This window comes from Girardinichthys multiradiatus, chromosome 24 (genome assembly GCF_021462225.1).
Source record: "Girardinichthys multiradiatus isolate DD_20200921_A chromosome 24, DD_fGirMul_XY1, whole genome shotgun sequence".
NCBI classification, from domain to species: domain Eukaryota; kingdom Metazoa; phylum Chordata; class Actinopteri; order Cyprinodontiformes; family Goodeidae; genus Girardinichthys; species Girardinichthys multiradiatus.
In genome coordinates, this window is record NC_061816.1 from 4,834,842 (window position 1) to 4,858,163 (window position 23,322).

The 23,322-nt window shown below is 41.3% G+C and overlaps 1 protein-coding gene across 2 annotated transcripts in view; it reads right to left on the minus strand.

Moving 5' to 3' along the window:
- Positions 1-1,602: 1,602 nt before the first annotated feature.
- The window catches only part of LOC124861425 (protein EFR3 homolog B-like), a 33,199-nt gene continuing 11,479 nt past the window's right edge, over positions 1,603-23,322 (minus strand). For both annotated transcript variants that reach the window (XM_047355189.1, XM_047355190.1), the window contains 15 exons: positions 23,219-23,297; positions 22,923-23,058; positions 22,684-22,836; positions 22,493-22,604; positions 22,365-22,416; positions 16,705-16,877; positions 16,469-16,544; positions 12,402-12,563; positions 12,185-12,316; positions 12,038-12,105; positions 4,717-4,850; positions 4,469-4,557; positions 4,349-4,397; positions 4,165-4,271; positions 1,603-3,900 (listed from right to left, as the gene is read on the minus strand). In XM_047355189.1, the coding sequence (XP_047211145.1) occupies positions 3,766-3,900; positions 4,165-4,271; positions 4,349-4,397; positions 4,469-4,557; positions 4,717-4,850; positions 12,038-12,105; positions 12,185-12,316; positions 12,402-12,563; positions 16,469-16,544; positions 16,705-16,877; positions 22,365-22,416; positions 22,493-22,604; positions 22,684-22,836; positions 22,923-23,058; positions 23,219-23,297 (1,657 nt within the window). In that variant the 3' untranslated portion in view covers positions 1,603-3,765. The remainder of the gene's footprint in view (positions 3,901-4,164; positions 4,272-4,348; positions 4,398-4,468; positions 4,558-4,716; positions 4,851-12,037; positions 12,106-12,184; positions 12,317-12,401; positions 12,564-16,468; positions 16,545-16,704; positions 16,878-22,364; positions 22,417-22,492; positions 22,605-22,683; positions 22,837-22,922; positions 23,059-23,218; positions 23,298-23,322) is intronic.

Genomic DNA, 23,322 nt, shown 5'->3' on the forward strand with positions numbered 1-23,322 from the left:
ACTTTAAGTGCTGGAATGGAGCAGGTACCCTGCGAAGTTTCTCTCAGAGATGAAGTGCAGCAACACGTCTGATGTTAGACTGAGAGACAAACGAAGCATGAAACATGCCAGAGACTCACAGTGGTTCTGGCAGATCCAACAGTTGGTCCAGAGCAGCTGGGTCATGCTGAGCTTGGTTCTGCTGCTGGATGTGGAGTCACTCCCTTTATGGCCTCATTAGCAGGAAAACCTGGATGTTAACGTCTTAGAAACATGTTCTTATCTATCCTTCCTGTTTGCTCTAAGAAGAAAGAACATCATAGGTGGACAAACTGACTTCAGATGGAAATACCTCCAAATTCTCTGCATCTCTGCTGCCACTGTTGTAAAAAGTTAAAAATAACTTCATGCATATTTATCTACATTCTTTTGCTTTGTATTCTTTTGACTTGTGTTTTAAATGTTTTAGTGAATTCTTGTGTAGTTTTTCCTTCTTCTGTATCTTCCGGTAGTGCTGTTTTTTGGTGGCTGGCATTACCACCACTTACAGGATTGGAGTGTCTTTTTCAGCTGTCAATAATGAATCTTATTATATTGTTTTTTACATTTTTCCTTTTTGTCTGTGTAGATCATTTTATAACTTTAATCTTGAACAATACATATATATCGGAAAAAATCACTCAGAGCAAAGTGTACCAGAGTCAGATTCCTTGTTGGTGTGCAAACTTGGCATTAAAGCTGATTCTGATACTGATTCTGAGAGGGTCAACTGGACCAACTTTGACAAACTTTATAAAAATGATGTCAAGTTTTTTGTTCAGGTTCTATTAATTCAGTTTCTGTTTACATCACAATCTGGATCAGCAGAAACCATTCCTACTGCAGTGGGTAGGGGAGGCTGTCTTCAAACAGAAATTGTTGTAAGAAATAAATGGAAGAAAAGCTCAAAAATAAAATGAAGATAACATTGTTCCTTCAGGTTCTTCTTTCAGCAGATTAACATCAGACTTTTAAAGGTATTGCTGTAGAAAAATTTGTTTTTATCAAGACAGACCGATGATTGTCACACAGAATCAGCTTTATTATAATCTTGCAAGAGAGAAGGATTTTTTACAGCTTTGGAGATGTGCTCAGTAGTGCTGCCAAATCGTTCTGACTAGACAAAGCAAAGGTTCTCCTGATAAGCTACAACAGTTTTCAAGGTAACTCTCATGAGACCCAGAAAGACAAGGTGAAACCTGTTGTCCTAGACATGTTGACGATGGAAATGGAACCTTACACAGTGTGGACAAGTTATCTCATACAAGTGAATTGGAGAAGGTTGAAAAACCATCTCTGTAAGACTAAACAGTCTGTCCTGACCCTGGAAGCAGAAGAGAATAACACAGAAGGGTTTGAATACTTTTATCAGATCCTGCAGAGTATCTAGTAGAAAAGAAAGCAAGGCACTAAAATTTTCCATAACAGTATCAAAAGGAGACACATATCTGATGGACAGGAAGACAGAGGAACCATTTTCTGGGTCTCTTTGGGTTCCTGTTCTGGTTTATTGTTGAGAAACACGCCTGCAGTCCAGATCTATCTCCAACTGACGCTTTGACCATCCTGAAGAAACCAGAGAGAATACCATCCTGTTAGTGGATCACAAGAGAGACGATGATTGTCATCTGGAGTGATTTCAAACTACATCACCCCACCCTGTTAGTGGAGGCTGCCTGGCCCCGCCCTATAAAAGGAAGTGGAAGCCTTCACTTCCTGTTTGACAGTCTGACCTTTCACCTGAGCTGGTTTGGATGGAGGAAGCACATGGAGCCAACATTTGGGTAACTGCACTTTGATATCAATCAGACTTTAAATCTGTAACTGTATTAATGTGACTGTGAATGTGGAGTTCAGATGGTGAGGAAGAGGAGAAGGTTTAGATGTGAGGAAACCTGAAACTGCTGCTTTGGTTCTCCAACTTCTGGATGAGCTCAATGAGATTGGTTTAAATGTTGGATTCAAATGAAAGTTTGTTGCATTGAAACACTAACTGAGGTCATTTAGATCCAAGGTTCTTCTAGCTCAGCTTTGGAGTTTGATCTGTTTGCTGAAGAACTTCCACAACATGTTGGTGTTAGCATGTGGAGGAGAACATGCTAACTGGTTTGAACTGCTTGAAGATGTTTGACTGTCTTCAGAGACTTGAGTTCAGCTGAGATGTTGAGTTTCTGAAGGTTGGTTGAACTTCTTTCAGCAGTTTAGCTGAATTTAGCATGTTGTTCTCCAGATGCTGATGCTGAGATGTTTTGTAAGTTTCTGCTGAAACTCAGATCAGATGTTGGTGTTGAACCAATCTGGATGATCTGTTTTAGAGTCTCCATGTAAGAAAATTAGATTTGAATCCAGCTTTGAAGCATTTTGATGGGGAGGTCCAGAAGCTGAAGAAAGAAAGCAGCAGCAGGTTCTACTCAGGTCCAAAGTTGTTCCTGTTGTTCTCCCAGTAGAACTCTACATTCCCAGTGAGTTTAATACAGTTTCAGGTTTAAAGTCACTGGTATCAAAGTGTAGTTTAGCCAAAAGGAATCAGGTCCAAGCAGTGAAAGTGTGTCAGTGCAGAAGATCCAGAGTGTGTAATAAAATATTGATCCTGTGTTGTTTAGAAGCTCATAACCTCATCCATTTACCTCCTGAGAAGCCGGGGAGGAGACACGGCCCCCTCACACACTCTCTGCAGCAGGACTAGATCTTCTCTCCATGTTGTAGCTCAGGCAGGACTTGAACCCAGGAACTCCGCCACTGGCATCTTCTGGTCACAGACAGGTCAACCACACCATCAGATCTGCTACCCTCTCATCTCTCTTCTCTTGGCGCTTTTCAACTTTTCATTTTGAACCCTGAACTCCTCAAAATACAGACTCTGAGGTTCTTCACAACAAATCGGCTCCTAAAAGGTTCCTTATGAGAAGGTGAACCCAGACTTTCTCAAATCTCCACCCTACGGTCTATCATGTTGAGCTATTGGCTCACACTGATTAAACTATTTGAAATGTTGTTCAAAGTTTCTCAATTGTTTAGTTTTGGTTTTTAAAAACATGGACCTTCTCAGTCTTGATCCCCAGAACATCTCGGAACTCTGAGCAAACACCTTGAGGTATCCAACCAGACACTTTGCTGTTGTTTCCTAAAGCCACAGCCAAGGACACTAAACATTCTCTGTACCTTAGTCCATCACACTGAGCTGTTGGCTTATTCACATTTGCATTTCATAATGTAAGAGTTCTGAAGCAATCTGAGCTAATCTGCCAGATGATGTCTTTTATCCTAGAAATATTTAGCTTCAAACATTTAACAAGCTCAAAGTGTGAAGTAGCAGGGATGCCACATGTAGTGCACATTATTTTACACAGTTTATCAGGAAAAACATGAATGCATGATGCATGTTTATATCAGCAGACTCTGCAGCCTGGAGAGGAAAATAAAGAGTTGGTTTAAAGTTTAGGGACAAAACCAAATAAAAGGACAGTTAAAGTTAAATTAGTTCAACATGATTTAAAATGAAGTTTTCTTTTTGACAATCACACTTCAAGAATCACAACAAAATGAAACATAAAACTGGGAAATACTGAGATCAACACAAAAACTAAATCTTTCTCAGAGGAACAAAACAGCCACTGAGAAAAACGTCTTCTATGAACACAAAACATGACTCATGTTACATGTTTCCAGTCCTCAGTTGTTCTGTCCTCTGTTCCTTGAACACATCATCAGATGCTTCATAATGATCCAGGTCATCCTGTTGAGTCTCTAATACACACAGAGGTCAGGAAACTTCATCTCATAGATCGGCGTTGAACGACGAGACGATTGTCCAGATGGAGACGGAGGAGGACGAACAATCAGATCAAAGACCTGATCTAGTTTGGACTGAAGCAATGAGGTCTGTGGAGAAGACAGAACCATCAGTTAGTTTGGTGGTTTGACATGTTTCCATCCAGAACCACTAGAACTGTACATCTGTTTGTTCACAAAGATTCCAGTCTGACCAAGATCTTCCAAAAAGGTTCATTTTTAGATTGAGATTCTGGGACGAACTGATGACCTGATTACAGTAAATCAGAACCAGAAACAGTTTTACACTCAGATAAACCTTCACCTTAGAAACCAAACAGAATTACTCCAGGTTTACTTCAGTAAGTGTCTCACCCTGGATCCACAGAGAGCTGCTATTTCCTCAAAAGGAGCCGTCTGAAACCTCTCCACCACCTGCATCCTCTTCCTCCTTTCCTCCTCCTCCACAGGTCCTCTATCCTCTAAAAGAAAGACAACGTCTCTAAGAAATGCAGAAACAAATCATGACAACATGCATGTAGGAGATGAAACATTTTACCAATGGTGTTCTTCAGCGTCTCAAAGGTGATCTGCTCAGTCGGAGGTTTCTGCAGAGCACAAAGTTAAACATAAATAAACGTGGAGATGCACAGTTAAACTTAAGCACACAGAAACAAACCTGAGGATCAGAACTGGACTCATGGTCTATGGCTATCTGGAGAGAGACGGTGTCTGCGGTACTTATCTTCCTGGACAGACGATCTTCATCTGAAACCAAACCAAAGTCTAAGAATCATAAATCCCAGGGCAGACTTTTACACTGTTGTTTTGTTGTATAAGCAATTCTTAAAAAAATGTTCATTAGAAAGTACTGATAACTAAGAAACTTGGCTTTAGGTTTTCTCATGGGTTAAGTAGTGCAGATACCTGCCAGCTGAGGTGTGTACGGTGTGTTCAGGCATTCACATTGTGCACTGTAGCTGCTTCCTGTCAGTGCATCGCAGATCTTGGACTGAACAAACAGAAAAGCTTTGTCCACCCTCAGATCTTCCTTTGGAAGCCTAATAAACACAAATTAAAACCAGCTTATTACGTCTTTTGATGCAAACTTGTTTTCCTTAATGGAGAACTAATCTTATTGCTTCAGTCACAACCCACAGATCATTACCAATGTAGAGGGCTTTAACATAAATCTAGAGTTTCTATGTCTGCTAATTTCCCTCATTACCATAACAGAATAGTGTAATGTCCCCATCACAGCTCCCAGCCACCTAATAATCTGTAGCATTGTTGTACTGCTGCATAGGCGTGATAAGGCGTATTCGTCACTTCCTGTTTTCACTGTTGCACTCGGTGGATTGTTTGGTGTGTGAAGGCTCTCTCGATTGATCATATTTCTCTCTACTGTGATATCTCTGACTTGTTATAATACATAAGCATGTTAAAACACATATTTTCTGTTGCTACTTTTAACGGACTCTCCGTGTCTTACACGGTTTTTCTAGTAGTGGTAAGTGGTTGCTAGCTTAGCGTTAGCTACACCATGGCTACCCGTTCTGCTGTTTCTCTCTCTGAGTCTCCTCTTCTCTCCTGCTCTCTGTGTCAGATGTTCAGTTACTCCTCTGCCTCCTTTAGTGATAATGGTATGTGTGATAAATGTAGCATTTTTGTAGCTTTGGAGGCGAGGGTGTTGGAATTGGAGGCCCCGCTCCACGATGTTGGAAAACCAACAGATAGCTGAGGCCCCTTGGCCAGTGCGGAGCCACCAAGGGTAGCTCCCCGTCGCAGTCCTCCAGCAGAGCCCGCGCAGCCGGGGCCTCAGGCCAGCTGGGTGACAGTACGTAGAAAGCACAGTCCTAGATCCCAGCCCACAGGTCACCACAGGTCTGCGTTTCTAACAGATTTTACCCGCTCAACGACACACCCGCTGAGAAGCCGACTCTGGTAATTGGCAGCTCCATAGTCAGAAACGTGGCACTAGAGACACCAGCGACCATAGTCAAATGTCTGCCAGGAGCCAGAACGGGCGACATCAAATCATACCTGAAATTGATGGCTAAGGATAAGCGTAAATACAGTAAGATTGTTATTCACGCTGGCGGTAATGATACCCGGTTACGCCAATCGGAGGTCACCAAAGTTAGTGCTGCTTCGGTGTAAGTTTGCCAAAACAATGTCGGACTCCGTAATTTTCTCTGCTCCCCTCCCCGATCTGACCAGTGACGACATGTTTAGCCGCATGCTGTCATTCAACCGCTGGCTGTCTAGGTGGTGTCCAGAAAACAATGTGGGCTACATTGATAACTGGCGAACATTTTGGGGAAAACCTGGTCTGATCCGGAGAGACGGCATCCATCCCACTTTGGATGGAGCAGCTCTTCTTTCTAGGAATCTGGCCGAATGTATTAGTTCTCCAAAACTCTGACAACCCAGGGTTCAGACCAGGAAGCAGGGTCTTAGTTTAATACTCCTCTCTGCAGCTTCTGTACTGCTACCCACCCATTACCCTATTAAGACAGTGTCTCACCCACGACCAAAATTTAATTGATTAAAAAATAATCTAAAAGGAGGAAATCATGAAAATCTCATAAAAATAAACACAACTCAGACTGAAAAGAAAAATAAAACGATTAAATATGGCTTACTGAACATAAGATCTCTCTAATGACTTGATTTGTGACAATCAGATTGATTTATTTTGTCTCACAGAAACCTGGCTACAGCAAGAGGAATATGTTACTATAAATGAGTCAACTCCTACTAATTATTTACATTTTTGTACATACCTCGAAATACTGGGCAAGGAGGAGGAGAAGCAACCATCTTTCAGTCCGATTTATTGATTACTCCCAGACAAATTACTAGGCACAACTCTTTTGAATATTTAATCCTTAGTTTTCCTCATCCAAATTGCAAAGCACTAAAACCACTTCTGTTTGTTGTTTTGTACCGTCCACCAGGCCCTTATCTAAATTTTTAGACCAGTTTTCAGACTTTTTATCTGATTTAGTGTTAAATATAGATAAGGTTATTATAGTAGGTGATTTTAACATTCATGTTGACACTGAAAGTGATAGCTTAAATATAGCCTTTAATGCTACCTTAGACTCAATTGGCTTTGCTCAAAACATTAACAAACCTACCCACCTTTGTCTTCATTCTCTGGACCTTGTGTTGACACATGGCATTGAGTGTAAAGACATAACAATATTTTCTCATAACCCTGTCCTGTCTGACCATTTTTTAATAACCTTTGAGTTTAATTTAGCCGAGTACTCCACCCCTGAAAGAAAATTTCATTATAGTAGATCATTATCAGACAATACTGTAACAACCTTTAAAGAATCTGTTCCACTTTTAATTTCTGCATTATCACAGAAAAACACTGTGGAGGGCAATAATTTTGTTTCTTCCACTTCACAAATTGATTCTCTTGTTCATAGTGTTACTTCATCACTGCGTGGTGCATTAGACAATGCAGCAACCTTGAAAAAGAACGTATTTATTCATAGGAGGCAGGCTCCCTGATTTAATTCAGAGCTGCGTACTTTAAAGCACAATGTTAGAAAATTGAAGAGAAAACACTACACACCTAGAGGATTCCTACTCAATCTGGAAAAATAGTCTACTGTTGTATAAAAAGACACTTCGCCAAGCCAGAACAGCTTATTTCTCATCATTAATAGAAGAGAATAAGAATCTGAGGTTTTTTTTTAGTACCGTTGCTAAACTTACACAGAGTCATAGCTCTGTTGAGCCATCCATTGCCTTAGCTCTTAGCAGTCATGACTTTATGGGTTTCTTTTGAAATAAAATGGATTCTATTAAAAATAAAATCATTGTCATACTCCCGAAGATGATTACTTCATCCTCAGCAAGCAGGCAACATTGGAAGTAACTGTAGAACCTGATCTGTTTGGACTGTTTTGATCTTGTGTAGCTTCCTGAGTTATCAAAATATTAGCTTCATCTAAACCTTCAACTTGTATCTTAGACCCAATCCCAACCAAATTGCTTAAAGAAATGTTCCCTCTGATTACCAGCCCCAATCAAGATATGATTAATCTATCCTTAGTAAATTGATATGTACCACAGGCTTTTAAGGTAGTTGTAATTAAACCTTTACTTAAGAAACCTTCGCTGATCAAAATGATTTAAAAATTACAGACCTATATCCAATCTTCCGTTCTCATCTAAAATTCTTGAGCAAATAGTTGCTAATCAAATGTGTGAGCATTAACACAGCAATAATCTGTTTCAAGAGCTTCAGTCAGGTTTAAGAGCTCATCATAGCACTAAAACAGCTCTGCTGAAAGTCACTAATGATATCCTCCTAGCTTCAGATAACGGACTTGTGTCTGTATTCGTCATGTTAGATCTCAGTGCTGCATTTGATACAGTCGATCACAATACTCTCTTCTCAGCATGTTCCAGAAAGGCTGGAACATGCCATTCTGGAACATGACTTGGGTGTGTACTGGTTCTGTTAGATCTCAGTGCTGCATTTGATACAGTTGACCATAATATTCTCTTAAAAAGGCTGGAATATGCTGTAGGGATCAGGGGAACAGCGCTAGCCTGGTTTAAATCTTATTTGTCTGACAGATTCCAGTTTGTTCATGTAAATGATAAATCATCTTCAAACTCCAGGGTTAATTGTGGAGTACCACAGAGTTCAGTACTTGGGCCAATTCTCTTTACTATATACAGGGGTTGGACAATGAAACTGAAACACCTGGTTTTAGACCACAATAATTTATTAGTATGGTGTAGGGCCTCCTTTTGCGGCCAATACAGCGTCAATTCATCTTGGGAATGACATATACAAGTCCTGCACAGTGGTCAGAGGGATTTTAAGCCATTCTTCTTGCAGGATAGTGGCCAGGTCACTACGTGATCCTGGTGGAGGAAAACGTTTCCTGACTCGCTCCTCCAAAACACCCCAAAGTGGCTCAATAATATTGACTGTGCAGGCCATGGGAGATGTTCAACTTCACTTTCATGTTCATCAAACCAATCTTTCACCAGTCTTGCTGTGTGTATTGGTGCATTTTCATCCTGATACACGGCACCACCTTCAGGATACAATGTTTGAATCATTGGATGCACATGGTCCTCAAGAATGGATCGGTAGACCTTGGCAGTGACGCGCCCATCTAGCACAAGTATTGGGCCAAGGAATTGCCATGATATGGCAGCCCAAACCATCACTGATCCACCCCCATGCTTCACTCTGGGCATGCAACAGTCTGGGTGGTACGCTTCTTTGGGGCTTCTCCACACCGTAACTCTCCCGGATGTGGGGAAAACAGTAAAGGTGGACTCATCAGAGAACAATACATGTTTCACATTGTCCACAGCCCAAGATTTGCGCTCCTTGCATTATTGAAACCGACGTTTGGCAATGGCATGAGTGACCAAAGGTTTGGCTATAGCAGCCCGGCCGTGTATATTGACCCTGTGGAGCTCCTGACGGACAGTTCTGGTGGAAACAGGAGAGTTGAGGTGCACATTTAATTGTGCCGTGATTTGGGCAGCTGTGGTTTTATGTTTTTTGGATACAATCCGGGTTAGCACCCGAACATCCCTTTCAGACAGCTTCCTCTTGCGTCCACAGTTAATCCTGTTGGATGTGGTTCGTCCTTCTTGGTGGTATGCTGACATTACCCTGGATACCGTGGCTCTTGATACATCACAAAGACTTGCTGTCTTGATCACAGATGCGCCAGCAAGACGTGCACCAACAATTTGTCCTCTTTTGAACTCTGGTATGTCACCCATAATGTTATGTGCATTTCAATATTTTGAGCAAAACTGTGCTCTTACCCTGCTAATTGAACCTTCACACTCTGCTCTTACTGGTGCAATGTGCAATCAATGAAGACTGGCTACCAGGCTGGTCCAATTTAGCCATGAAACCTCCCACACTAAATTGACAGGTGTTTCAGTTTCATTGTCCAACCCCTGTATATGCTTCCAATAGGTAAAATTATAAGGCAGCAAGGGATAAATTCTCACTGTTATGCTGATGATACTCAGCTTTACTTATTCATAAATCCTGATGAGCCTAACCAGTTAGATAGACTACAAGCATGTCTTAAAGATATAAAAACGTGGATGACTTTACATTTTCTGCTTCTAAATCCAGACAAGACAGAAGTTGTCGTCTTTGGACCAGAGTCTTTGAAAAAGAAACTGCTTAGTCAGTCATTTAACCTGGATGGCATTAAACTGACCTCTGGTAATAAAGTAAAAAACCTTGGTGTTATTTTTGACCAGGACATGTCATTTAAATCCCATATTAAACAGGTTTCTAGGTTTTTCTTCTTTCACCTCCGGAACATTGCCAAAATTTGAAATATCCTATCCAGGAGTGACGCTGAAAAACTAGTTCATGCATTTGTTACTTCAAGGCTGGATTATTGTAATTCTTTACTATCAAGATGTCCACAAAATGCAGTTAAAAGCCTTCAGCTGATTCAAATTGCTGCAGAAAGAAATCTGATGAAAATTAAAAAGAGAGATCATATTTCTCCTACTTTAGCTTCCCTTCATTGGGTCCCTGTTAAATCCAGAATAGAATTTAAAATTCTCCTCCTCACATATAAAGCCCTTAAAGATCTAGCTCCATCATACATCAGAGATCTGATTGTTCCATATATTCCTAACAGAGCACTTTGTTCTCAGACTGTAGGTTTACTGGTGGTTCCTAGAGTCTCTAGAAGTAGAAAGGGAGGCAGATCCTTTAGTTATCAGGCTCATTTCCTGTGGAACCAGCTCCCAGTTTTAGCCCGTGAGGCAGGAACCTTGTCTACTTTTAAGGTTAGGCTTATAACTTTCCTTTTTGATAAAGCTTATAGTTAGAATGGCTTAGGTTATCTTGAGCTATCTCTCTAGGTATGCTGCCATAGGCTTAGGCCATTGGATGACATAATGACCACTTTGACTCTCTCTGCTACATTCTCCTACTACTCTCCAATTTTGCATTATTTGCTGTTATTTCAGCTTTTAACTTTATGTTCTCTCTGTCTTTCAGTGTTTAACCCCATTTTTCTCCTAGACATAGCTACTGACTGAGCTTTTACTGTGACTAACTGTATACACTCTCATTCTCTAAACTTGCAAACTGGCTCAAAGTTTATCTGTTTTTTCTTCCTAGATGAAACCACTAAAGGAGCTGCATCCACTAACATTAATGTTTTCTTCCCATAGAAAGTACCCCTGGATCACTGCTTCTGTGTTCTTTTTCTGTCTCTGCTCTGTTCTCTCAAACCCCCAGTCGGTCGTGGCAGATGGCCGCTCACACTGAGCCTGGTTCTGCTGGAGGTTTCTTCCTGTTAAAAGGGAGTTTTTCCTCTCCACTGTCTCTACATGCATGCTCACTATGAGGGAATGTTGTAAAGTCAACGCCAGTGACTGTCCACTGTCTCTACATGCTCATCCAGGAGAAGTGAATGCTACAAGTCACTGACTCGATGCAATCTGCTGGGTTTCCTAAGATAGAAAAACTTTTTAACCAATTTGAATAAATAACTGAATCTGACTGTACTGTTCAATGATTAGGATTAATTGGAATGTATGTACCTAACCTGAAATCTGTATTAGTCTATTGAACTGACTTTGTGAAGTGCCTTGAGGTGACATGTGATGTGAATTGGCACTATATAAATAAAACTGAATTGAATTGAATGGAATATGAACAGGACCCAAAAATACTGAAACTCCACTTGAGGCAACAACCAGATCCAAACCATTAGCTGGAACCTGTTTCCCGCCTGCTTGTGCTCCAGAAGCTGCAAGAGGTTTACAACAGGCAATCCAACCAGAAATCTTTTGTTACCTGCCCCTTGAGAACTGTGATCCCTCATTAGAAGAAACACAACATATAGCAACACTTTTCACCAAAGGTGACCAAGATTTCAGTTTGCTAATCCGATAACAGTGTCCCACCTTTAAATGTGATGTCACAAAGACATGTTGACCAAAACAGCCAAGCAACACCAAAGGGCTTTAGGAAATTTGCACAGATCTCTTTTGTGCATGTGACCCTGTGATGCAGAGTTATTTAACTACCCTAGTAACAGTCAAATCCTTGCCACATCCCTCATCTCTTCAATCACCTAAGGTCTCTGATTACTTACCAGAATCTCTTTCAATCATGACATGGAATTTCTTGCTCTAGTGCCCCACCACACTTAGACTTCATCAACCTAAAGAGCCACTGTACATAACTTGCTTGTTTATGTACCTGGGTTGGTCACACAGGATGTTTTCAGGCAGCAGTTGTGGTTGGTCCTTCTGACGACTTTCTATAACCTGCAGGTACACAAAAATAGAGTAAATATGCTGCCTCACATTAACACACCTTCATTCCTTATTTTCACACTCTGATCACCTGAGTGACATGGTGATTGAGAGATGGAGGCAGGCCTAGTTGTGACAGAAGATGGAGGGAGGCGGCGCAGATGGCATGAAGACTGCAGCGGTTAAAAACAGAGAGATTCTCCTGATTGGACATGCCCAGTTCCTGAGTAGCCAATCACAGAATAGTTTATTAGAGAGGAGAACAGCAGCACGGCAACATGTATTCCTGTCAGATGGTCTGTTCTCACCTGCAGAGCCAGGATCAGTCGGATCAGGTCCACCAGTACCTCCTCGTTAACTAGTTCTACACTAAGTACAGCCAGCAGGCTGAAGAGCGCCTTGTAGTGGTCCGGCCCATTGTTCTCCTCCTTACAGGCCAGGTAGACATGTCTATAGAGACGCTGAGCATGCTGCACAAACAAAAACACAGGAAACTCAGGAAAATATATTGAAAGACTGAAACAAAGCCTGGAGACACAGCATCCAACTGTCAGTTCAACATTATCATTCCTAAAATTTCAAATGCTGATATTGAAATTTCTTGAAATGTAAAATGTTCATGCTACAGTGAAATAATATATTGAAAGCGGGGCATTTAAGTAGATGGTAATTACTTCATCTCAAACAATTAAACAAATAACCACAACAGTTGTGAATATACCACAACAATAAAATGTCAGCGTCTTAGGTCATTGAGTTTCTGGAGGGAGTTTAGTTGAGATAGGCTTGGGGTCACCAACATTTCGCCAGCGTTTGGATTGACTGAGCAGTGACAGTAGAGCTGAACTGGTTAGTACTCCCTGGGCTGACGCTGCTGAGGCTTTGTGCTCTGCAGAAACCTCAAGTTTGTGTGGTTGGGGGTGCATGGTGGGGGCTGTTGGCCCTGGATGCGTGCCACCGGCCAGGAACTGCTTGACAGTTGAGTTGATCCCGTTTTGGTGTGGGGTTAGGTGGTCCAGTGGTCTATTGCGCTTGTAGGCAGTGGCTGAGGTGGCGTTGCGCAGGGCCCTTGCCCTGCAAGTTCACTCCCGGTGGCTGCTTGGCAGGGGCTCGGACCCCCTGGCTCTGTCAGGCCTCTGCTTTGGCCACCCCTGAGCAGAGGGTGTCTGGGTGTCTGGTCCAGACAGAGCACCTAGTCAGGGCAGCCGAGTGGCCTTTGGATGTCTGTGGCTCCGATATCCTGCCTGTCTGCCTTATATATTGAGCAGAGCATTATAGGGATAGCCGTAATGCTCCACTTATGAAAGTAAATCTGTTAGGCTTCTTCTTAGCACTCAGACAACAATTCTGAGTGCTACTCAGACAAAAAAGCAAATAAAATCTTTGGTCAGGTGACCGTGTAGGTCATCTAGCATGCAATCTATGCTGAAAACGTAATATTCTGATGTCTCTCACCTCCCTTCAAGATGTCTAGATTTGAGTGGAATAAGGGCACTCTTGTTATCATGGGATGTGGCATGCTATTATACAGTTACATCTAAAAAAAAAAAGAATATTGCATAAAAGTGTAATATTTTTTGCCTCAGAAAGTTAAACACATATATTATAGAGATTCATTACACATAGTGATATTTTCCAAGCCTTTGTTTCTTGTAATTTTGATGATTATGGCTTACAGGTAAAGAAAACCCAGAATTCAGTGTCTCAGAAAATTAGAATACTGTGAAAATTTTCATTATTGGACAGTAACCCTAATCAGCTAATTAACTCAAAACACCTGAAAAGGTTTCCTGAGCCTTTAGATGGTCTCTCACTTTGGGTCTGTAAGCTACACAATCATGGGGAAGTCATTGCTGAAGAAGCTGGTTGTTCACAAAGTTCTGTATCCAATTGAGTGGAAGGAAGAAATGTAGTATAAAAAGGTGCACTAACAATAGGGAGAACATCAGCCTTGAGAGGATTTTCAAGCGAAATCCATTCAAGAATTTGGGGGAGCTTCGCAAGCAGTGGACTGAGCCTGGAGTCGGTGTATCAAGAGCCACCACACACAGACGAATACTAGACATGAGCTACAAATGTCGCATTCCTCGTGTCAAGCCACTCCTGAAACAGAGACGTCAGAAGTTGTCTTTGGGCAAAGGAGAAAAGGAACTGGACTGTTGATCAATGGTCCAAAGTCCTGTTTTCACATCAAAGTAAATTCTGCAGTTCATTTGGAAATCAAGCTCCCAAAGTCTGGAGGAAGAATAGAGAGGCACGGAATCAATGTTGCTCATCTGTTGTTTCTGGTCCACTTTGTTTTCTGAATTAATGATGTAACTGATGTTTCACTCCTCAAAACTTGATGGCATTAAAAGAGGACACACAGGCAGCACAAGATACTTAGCAGCCCTTTCATAAGCTGTCCAAAAAACAGCACATCTGGTAATGCACCATAAACCTTAGGTGAACACAAGCCATGGTGTTGTGGCATTCCTAGGTTCTCGAGCCTTCAACATGTCAGAAAATTGCTGAAATTCTACCACAACCTCAAAACACATATGTCACAGAACATGTGAACCTTGCCACCACAATGCAGCAAACATCAGATCAACCACACAACTGTGGAAGAGCTAGTAAAAGCAATCCTACTTCATGCTGCAGTAGCTGTGATGAAATGCGAAGGACATCAAAAATTTGACTCCTAGACTGCAAATGGAAATGATGCAGCAGACCAAGCAGCCAAATAGGCTGGTGGCTACACACCTAAACAGATGCCGCTCACATCTGAGGTTCTCCCCACTCTCACTGAAGTCAACATCAGAGACATCCAAAAAGCAGTTGATGTCTATGAACAGAATATATGACCTAAAAAAGGAGCAAAACAGAACAATGGACTTTGGAGATAATATGATGGCAGGCTAGTAGCACCTGCAAAACTCTGCGACTTGCTGCTAAAACAGGTACATGGACCCGCACATGAAGGAAAAAGGAAAATGTACTGCTAGGCTGAGGTATAGTTCTTTGTTCAGAGAGCTCAAACACCTATGGATGTCTCGGTTTCCAGCAGAGCATAAGAGTTCATTTGTATGCATGCCTTTATTATTAATCTACACTTTTCTGATTCATTCAATATAACTTGCATTTAATCAAACTTGGTATGGTCATTTTAATCTAAGTGAAGTCTTCTTTCCAGATTGTCTGAACTAAGGAAAGAGCCGAAGTAAATTTTCCTTAACACCTCTAACAAAACAACCTCACTGACTCAAACTAATTTGGATTTCAAAGTGACAACTCCACCAAAACAGATCTGTTGGCTGTGGCAGAAGCCTTAAAAGAAGCCAGGGTGACAGATCTCATTAGTTATCATCATCAACTTAACAGCTGCATTTCACGCTGTCCACCACTATATCTATATATGGGCATCAAAGTGAGAGCATATTTCTGGTTTGAATCATTCCTCACTGGTCAGTCATTAAAAGTATTCTGGCCAGGAAGTCACACTTCTGCAGTGCACTACCTCAATAGAAGGGTTCCCCAATGCTCAGGACTGGAACCTCTTGTCTTTGTCATATGCACCACCTCAGATCATCCAATCACATGGCTTCTCATACCACTGCAATGCAGATGATACCCAGCTCTATCCCTCATTCCCACACGTCCACACACTCTCAGCACAATTCTTGGACTGTTTCCATGATGTATCGACATAGATAAAAGCCCATAATCTCCAACTAACCCTCTCCAAAGCTCAACTGCATGTCTTCCCAGCTAAACCAACCATTCACCACATCATTGCATCCAAACGGAAATTCAATCTCTTGGTCCATCAAAGGTAGCTAAAAACACAGATGTCTTGATTGATGACCAGCTGACCACTGAAGATCATGTTGGCTCCTTCATTCAACTGTGCTGCTTCCCATTATTAAACATGTGAAAGATCACCACCCAGCTCCTGGTGCAATCTATGGTCATCTCCTGCCCTGACTACTACGTTCTATAAACTGGTCTCCCAGCCTGTGCTGTGAAACCTTTGCAAATGGTCCAGAACACAGCAATCTTCAATCAGCCCAAAAGGGCATTCACCCCTCATTGTTCATTGAAATTACAAAGTACTTAATAGAAAGGCTGCCATCTACTTGAATGGTCTCGCAAAGAGTTATGTAACAACTCTGTCACCCCATTTGTTAAGGGTAGACAATTAAGACTCTTGTCATATGTCGTGCAATGATCTACCGGGTGCTACCAGATTGCCTATCTTAAGAACCTCTTGAAAATAGACCTGATCAACCCATATGGTTAACCACATCGTTACATCCTCATCTTGCTGGATAAAGTGTCTGTCAAACACAGAAACATAAACATAGAAAGCATGAAGTGAAACTATTGTCCTCACCTTCCTAATGAACAGGTTGTCCTGTCGGGAGCATCTGTCCTCCTTCTGCTCCAAAACCGACACATCAAAAGTCACACTGTAAACAAACCAATCAATCAACGGCAAGTTAAATTCTGCCTTGTTATTGGTTGGTTTTACCTGTTTTCAGATCAGATTTAGTAAAAACAGTCACTATATGCAGTGACAGGTATCTGACACTAGATAGACGTAAAGTGTTTCAGCATAAATTTCCTGACCTGACTTTGGTGATCCTCGCTGCGTTCTGCCGACGGTCGATGAGCGAAGTGAGGATGGACAGAACCAGCAGCCGAATCTCTGGATCCTCCATTAGGGTGAAGGAAAGCAGAGGCTCCAGGAATGAGGAGGGCAGTGCTGTCAGCAGGTTGCTGCTCTCGTAACGCTCCGAAACCTGAGTAGGAACCTCTTGCTTACTTTATCCAAACATATACAGAATGTTTAAACTTTGTATGCTCTGAATGAGTTTTAAATAGCTATCAGTGGTTTTACAGCTGTTCTTTCAAAGCTTTTCTCAATGAAATCATGTATAAAAAATATTTTTCATAATTTTCTTGCATTTATTTTTATCTAAGTATGTTTTATTTGTAATTTATTGTGTCATAGTACTGTGTCTCAATTATAAGTACAGAAATTGTTATCTTTTGATAATCAAGACAATATCTTCCTAATTAGTCAAAGAAACGATTTCATTAGTGGATTGTATTAGTGTTGTTGGACATTAATTAACTTATACATTGTATATTTTACTTTAATTTCTTTGTATACATTTTATATGTGTTGGACCACTTGTTGCTGAATATTGGACTACTTGCACAGACACCAGGCCTCCTGGTGCTTTCGGCCATTTTGTATCCAGGACATTGCGGCTGATATGACACGCCCCAAGTCTGACGTCACAGGGCGCTATATATGGAGGCCTCCATGTTGAACACGCCGCCTTCTGTTGGAAACCGGACTAGCAACTGAAGCGCATCTTCAAGAGAAGAGTTCCTTGCGGAGTTCATTTATTCTCTCTCGTTGGCCAACGAACAATTCATAACTGAGGTTTCTGGAATGAGAAGGCCAGAAATTTCACTTTGCCGATCGAAGACGTGAGCTTAACACGTAACTAAGAACACGGAGTTTCGAGGAGTCGAACCGCTACGGTGCTTCATCCCAAGTCGACTTTGATGGTCAGATCATATTTTTCCTTTTCGCCAAGAAGGCCAGAAGACAAAGACCGACCGCTTTTCCTGAAGTTAATTGTGGACGCACAGTTAACCCCCCCTCCCACTTTTCCTCGCTCGACACCCCCCACCCCCCCGCTCAGAAGGAAGACGACAACAAGTTTATTTCTTTATTAGAAGGCCTGGGCAGGGTCAGAGGTTGTAGAGCGATGAGAATCGCTTGTTAGAATCTAATGTGTTCTGAATGATATGTGCATGTAACTCTGTTATTGAAACCTTGATGTGCTGCATGTTACCTGGAAGCAACGGCGCTCCCCGCTCTGTGCGTGTTTTGTGGAGTATTGAACACCTGAGAGGTGCGCTGTAAGACTGGATTGTTAAAATAACCTCATGGTGAAATCCTCCATTTTCTTTGTCCTCAACCTCACTGCTGGCCAGCTTGCCGCCAAAGTTTATAACCCTTTGTGTGCTCAGGAGTTGGGGGAGGTTTTATGAACAGAGCAGAAGTTACAGTGTTGCTGCGCTCCACTCACCACAACACCCCTTTTTCATATTCTCGTTTTTGCCATAACTGCTGGTTGATTCAATACACACCCACTGCTGTTTGCTTTATTTTTCTTATTTAGATGTGTTACCCCTTTTATGTAGAACTTTGCATGTTGAGTAGGTGAAGATTAATAAATATTCACATAGATAAAGAGAAAGCGTTTTGTGTTTATTGTGTGCAAACATGACTCGTCAGTCAAGATAAGGTTAAAAGTTCCACACGTTTCGGCAGAAACGGTCGATTAAACAGTGACATCTCCGGTAATAGTTATTAATTATTACGGAGTATTTAACGGTTGTAATTGTCAAAGGCGTTGAGCCACAATTACAACACCAGAAACATCTCTGGTCTCGATTCATAAATGAGGATTTTGGTTAAGAAGTTGATTTAGTCAAATTATGAATTGTAATTATAATTATTGATCAAGATTAATCAATCAATAATCATAATTCCAACATATGTATACATACTTATTTATCTATATTTTATATATTGATGACAAATAGTATTTTAGATATTTACTTCTAAGACCAATTGTTGTCAATGACAATAAGTAAGACAGTAGAAACTTCGTAGAGATGTTTGGATTTTTGTTTAGTTGTAATTTTTAGGCTCAGTGGTTCAATTTACAACTTGAGGACAATGGACTCTCACTTGAAGACAGCGATATGCACATTTTGGACAGGGAAGACGAGTAGATGGAGAGAGAGGTGGAAGAAGCACCTATGTTAACTCATCTGTGTTAGAAGCTGAGACGGGGGGGTCATTAAGAGGAAGATGAGGTTCTGGCAGGTGCAGAGACGGCTACTCAGGGCACAAATATATATTTGTTGGCATCTTGTGTTGACCCATAATGTCTTATAAGTAGTTTAAGATCGTTGTACACAAACAAATTTGGATTTGCCTTTATTTTCTTGTAAATAATTTTATAAAACTGTGTTGTTTCTGTATTTGTAAATAAGTTTTTGAAATTTACAATAAACATTCTAAATGGGCCTCTTTGCCTGACCACTCCTTTGTCCCAGTTTTATTACTGGAGCTTTTCCACCGAATTCCCGCCTCAGAGTTTTATGACCCTTTGCTCGAGATTTGGGGCAATCAGCTGCTAGTGGCAAAAGGGGCGCGGCCCCACCAGTTTTACCAGCTAATAGCCGCCATCCAGATGCATCAGCGCACCAAGAAGGCTTCCCTGTGCAGTGGTTTGCTCCACTTTCCAAGTAAACCCAAATTGCACATTTTGTCCATAAAACTGCTGGTTTGATCTTCATAGACACTCAATGCACAGATATTTTCTTTTATTATTATTGTTAGATAGTCATTTTACTCCCTTCTGTAGAATAATGCATATTTAGTTTGGTGAAGGTTTTTGGACCAGAATAGTAATTATATCAGGGCTAAATGGTTTCAATAACTGTTCACATATATAAAGAGAAGCATTTGTGATTTATCTGTCAAAATAAGGTCAACGTTCCCCCACCAATTGGTGGAGTAGCTGATTAAACAGTGACATTTAGCGTGGTTTTGGTTAATAATTATCTATTATTAATGATAATTAATATAACAAATCATAATTAGTGTTTTGAGCCCATAATCACAACACCAGAGGACATCTATGATTTCTATTCGTAAGCAATGATTTTTGGTTAAGAAAACTATTTTCCTTATGATTTTTAATTATACTTTTTGATAAATATTCATTAATCAATAATCATAATCCTTACAGGAATTAATATTCCTTTATGTGGGATCATTTGGGGGGTTCGGAGATTTCTGTGGGAAAATATAATGTTAAAATCTAAATTAGTCAAAAATGGTCATCTACAGGGGTTGGACAATGAAACTGAAACACCTGTCATTTTAGTGTGGGAGGTTTCATGGCTAAATTGGACCAGCCTGGTAGCCAGTCTTCATTGATTGCACATTGTACCAGTAAGAGCAGAGTGTGAAGGTTCAATTAGCAGGGTAAGAGCACAGTTTTGCTCAAAATATTGAAATGCACGCAACATTATGGGTGATATACCAGAGTTCAAAAGAGGACAAATTGTTGGTGCACGTCTTGCTGGTGCATCTGTGACCAAGACAGCAAGTCTTTGTGATGAATCAAGAGCCACGGTATCCATGGTAATGTCAGCATACCACCAAGAAGGACGAACCACATCCAACAGGATTAACTGTTGACGCAAGAGGAAGCTGTCTGAAAGGGATGTTCGGGTGCTAACCCAGATTGTATCCAAAAAGCATAAAACCACGGCGGCCCAAATCACGGCAGAATTAAATGTGCACCTCAACTCTCCTGTTTCCACCAGAACTGTCCGTCAGGAGCTCCACAGGGTCAATATACACGGCCGGGCTGCTATAGCCAAACCTTTGGTCACTCATGCCAATGCCAAACGTTGGTTTCAATGGTGCAAGGAGCGCAAATCTTGGGCTGTGGACAATGTGAAATATGTATTGTTCTCTGATGAGTCCACCTTTACTGTTTTCCCCACATCCAGGAGAGTTACGGTGTGGAGAAGCCCCAAAGAAGCGTACCACCCAGACTGTTGCATGCCCAGAGTGAAGCATGGGGGTGGATCAGTGATGGTTTGGGCTGCCATATCATGGCATTCCCTTGGCCCAATACTTGTGCTAGATGGGCGCGTCACTGCCAAGGACTACTGAACCATTCTTGAGGACCATGTGCATCCAATGGTTCAAACATTGTATCCTGAAGGCGGTGCCGTGTATCAGGATGACAATACACCAATACACACAGCAAGACTGGTGAAAGATTGATTTGATGAACATGAAAGTGAAGTTGAACATCTCCCATGGCCTGCACAGTCACCAGATCTAAATATTATTGAGACACTTTGGGGTATTTTGGAGGAGCGAGTCAGGAAACGTTTTCCTCCACCAGTATCACGTAGTGACCTGGCCACTATCCTGCAAGAAGAATGGCTTAAAATCCCTCTGACCACTGTGCAGGACTTGTTTATGTCATTCCCAAGACGAATTGACGCTGTATTGGCTGCAAAAGGAGGCCCTACACCATACTAATAAATTATTGTGGTCTAAAACCAGGTGCTTCAGTTTCATTGTCCAACCCCTGTATGTACCCTGGACCCCAGAGGGTTAAACATGAAAACCAGGACTTGCTACGCACATGTTTGGAGCGTTAAACAACAACACCTTAAATATTGAACTTAATAGAGGGTAAGGCCAGTGACACGTGTGTCCTAAGTGCCCAATTAATGAGCTTCACTGCCCTATCGGTGTGATTTTTCTGACTGCAACTTATAAACCCGTCACTTCCAACCGTGTTCAGAAGTGGAGAAGAAGTTTGGATGAGAGGCAAAAAGTCTTCCAGAAACCAGAGAAGAAATTCAGCTGCCTTTAATTAAGCACTTAAGAGAGAAAGTGACCGTTGGTGAGCATTCAGGTCCTTGTATTAATTTCAAATTCAGCTAAATTCAGTTTATAATATTAATTTGAATTAAACTCAACAATTACTATATTTATTCTATTAATTTACCTAATTGTCTTGCTTTTTTTCAGGAGTCACAGAATCAAATATATATTAATTTAACAGCTGCATAAATAAATATATTTATATATTTAGTTATACACACACTACCAGCCAAACATTTTGATACACTTTCTCATTTAATGGCTTTTCATTACTTTCATGACTATTTACATTTTGGATTCTCACCAAAGGCAACAAAACTGAATGAACACACATGGAATTATGTAGTAAACAAAAAGTTTGAAATAACACAAAATATTTTTATATTTTATATCCTTCAATAATGCCGCCTTTTGTTCTGATGACTGCTTTGCTCCCTTGGTATTGTCTCCATGAGCTTCATGAGATGTTCACCTAGAATGGTTTTCCAAAGAGTCCTGAAAGAACTTCCCAGAGGTTCATGGAGAGACGGCCAGAGGTTAATATTTCAGTCATCACAGCAAAGGGCGGCTACTTTAAGGAATCGAAAATATAACATATTTAAGGTTCTATTACAGTTTTTTGTTTGCTACATAATTCCATACGAGTTCATTCACAATTTTGATGCCTTCAGTAAAAATCTACAAACAATGTCAATAGTGTTTGTCAAATTAGGACCATAAGCTGCTGAATCTGATCAGGATCTTTGTGAATATTTCTTTAAGTTTGGTTTCTCACCTGCAGTAGAGACTTTAGCAGCATCACCTGGATCATCCTGCTGCCTTCAAACCTGAAACAAGGATTTTGTTACAAATCATCATGTTAGCAGCTTGTTGGGCAGCTTGCTGTGGGAAACAAATAGTTACCCGGCGTTCGGAGAGCCCAGCGCAGGATAGATGCCAGGAACAGGAATTTTCCCCATGATGAACAGCATGACCTCTGACCTCTGGTAGACAGGAAGCGTGTTGGCAAAGGATCCTGCAGCAGCATGGACGATAACATATCAGTTCAAACCATCAAACTTTAACAGAGATCAGTTAGTGATGCCAGGCCAGACCGATGGTTTTGATGACTGCGTCCTGCAGGGTTTTTTCCTGAGCTGATGTGGTCATTTGTTTGCCCGCGTTGTCATAGTAACCAGTCAGCTGGTAGTCGACGCTCAGCCTGAGCTGTCGCAGTAAAGTGTTGAACACTTCCAACACGGTGGGACCTGCAGCATGAAGCAAAACTCATCAGAGTTGAGCAGATTTCTACATGTCCAGCTTCTACATGAACAGATTCAGGCTCCTGGCTGACCTACAGATCCTGTGGCTTCTATAACAGCAGCTTCAGACAGAACCTCCACGATTCCGGCTCTGATCGACGCTGGACTTCTGCTGTTGGCATCCAGATGACCCAACAGCTGCTGGATGACCAGATGGGAGTGCTGGGACTGATGTAAAATGTTATTTAGTCAAACTCCAACAGCTCCACCCAATGGAAGTACTGCTACAGGACAGCACTTTCATGGATGATCAGGCAATGACTTGAAAAGAGTAACAGAGATGTCCCTATGGTGCAATAACAGGTAACGTCAGTGTTTTTTAGCTGACCTGAATGGAGAACATGATGATCTGAAAACAACGAACAGCAAATCCTCCTCCTTCCCACAGACTGTGGCTGTCCAGGTGCCTGAAAACACAACAGTCATCCGTAC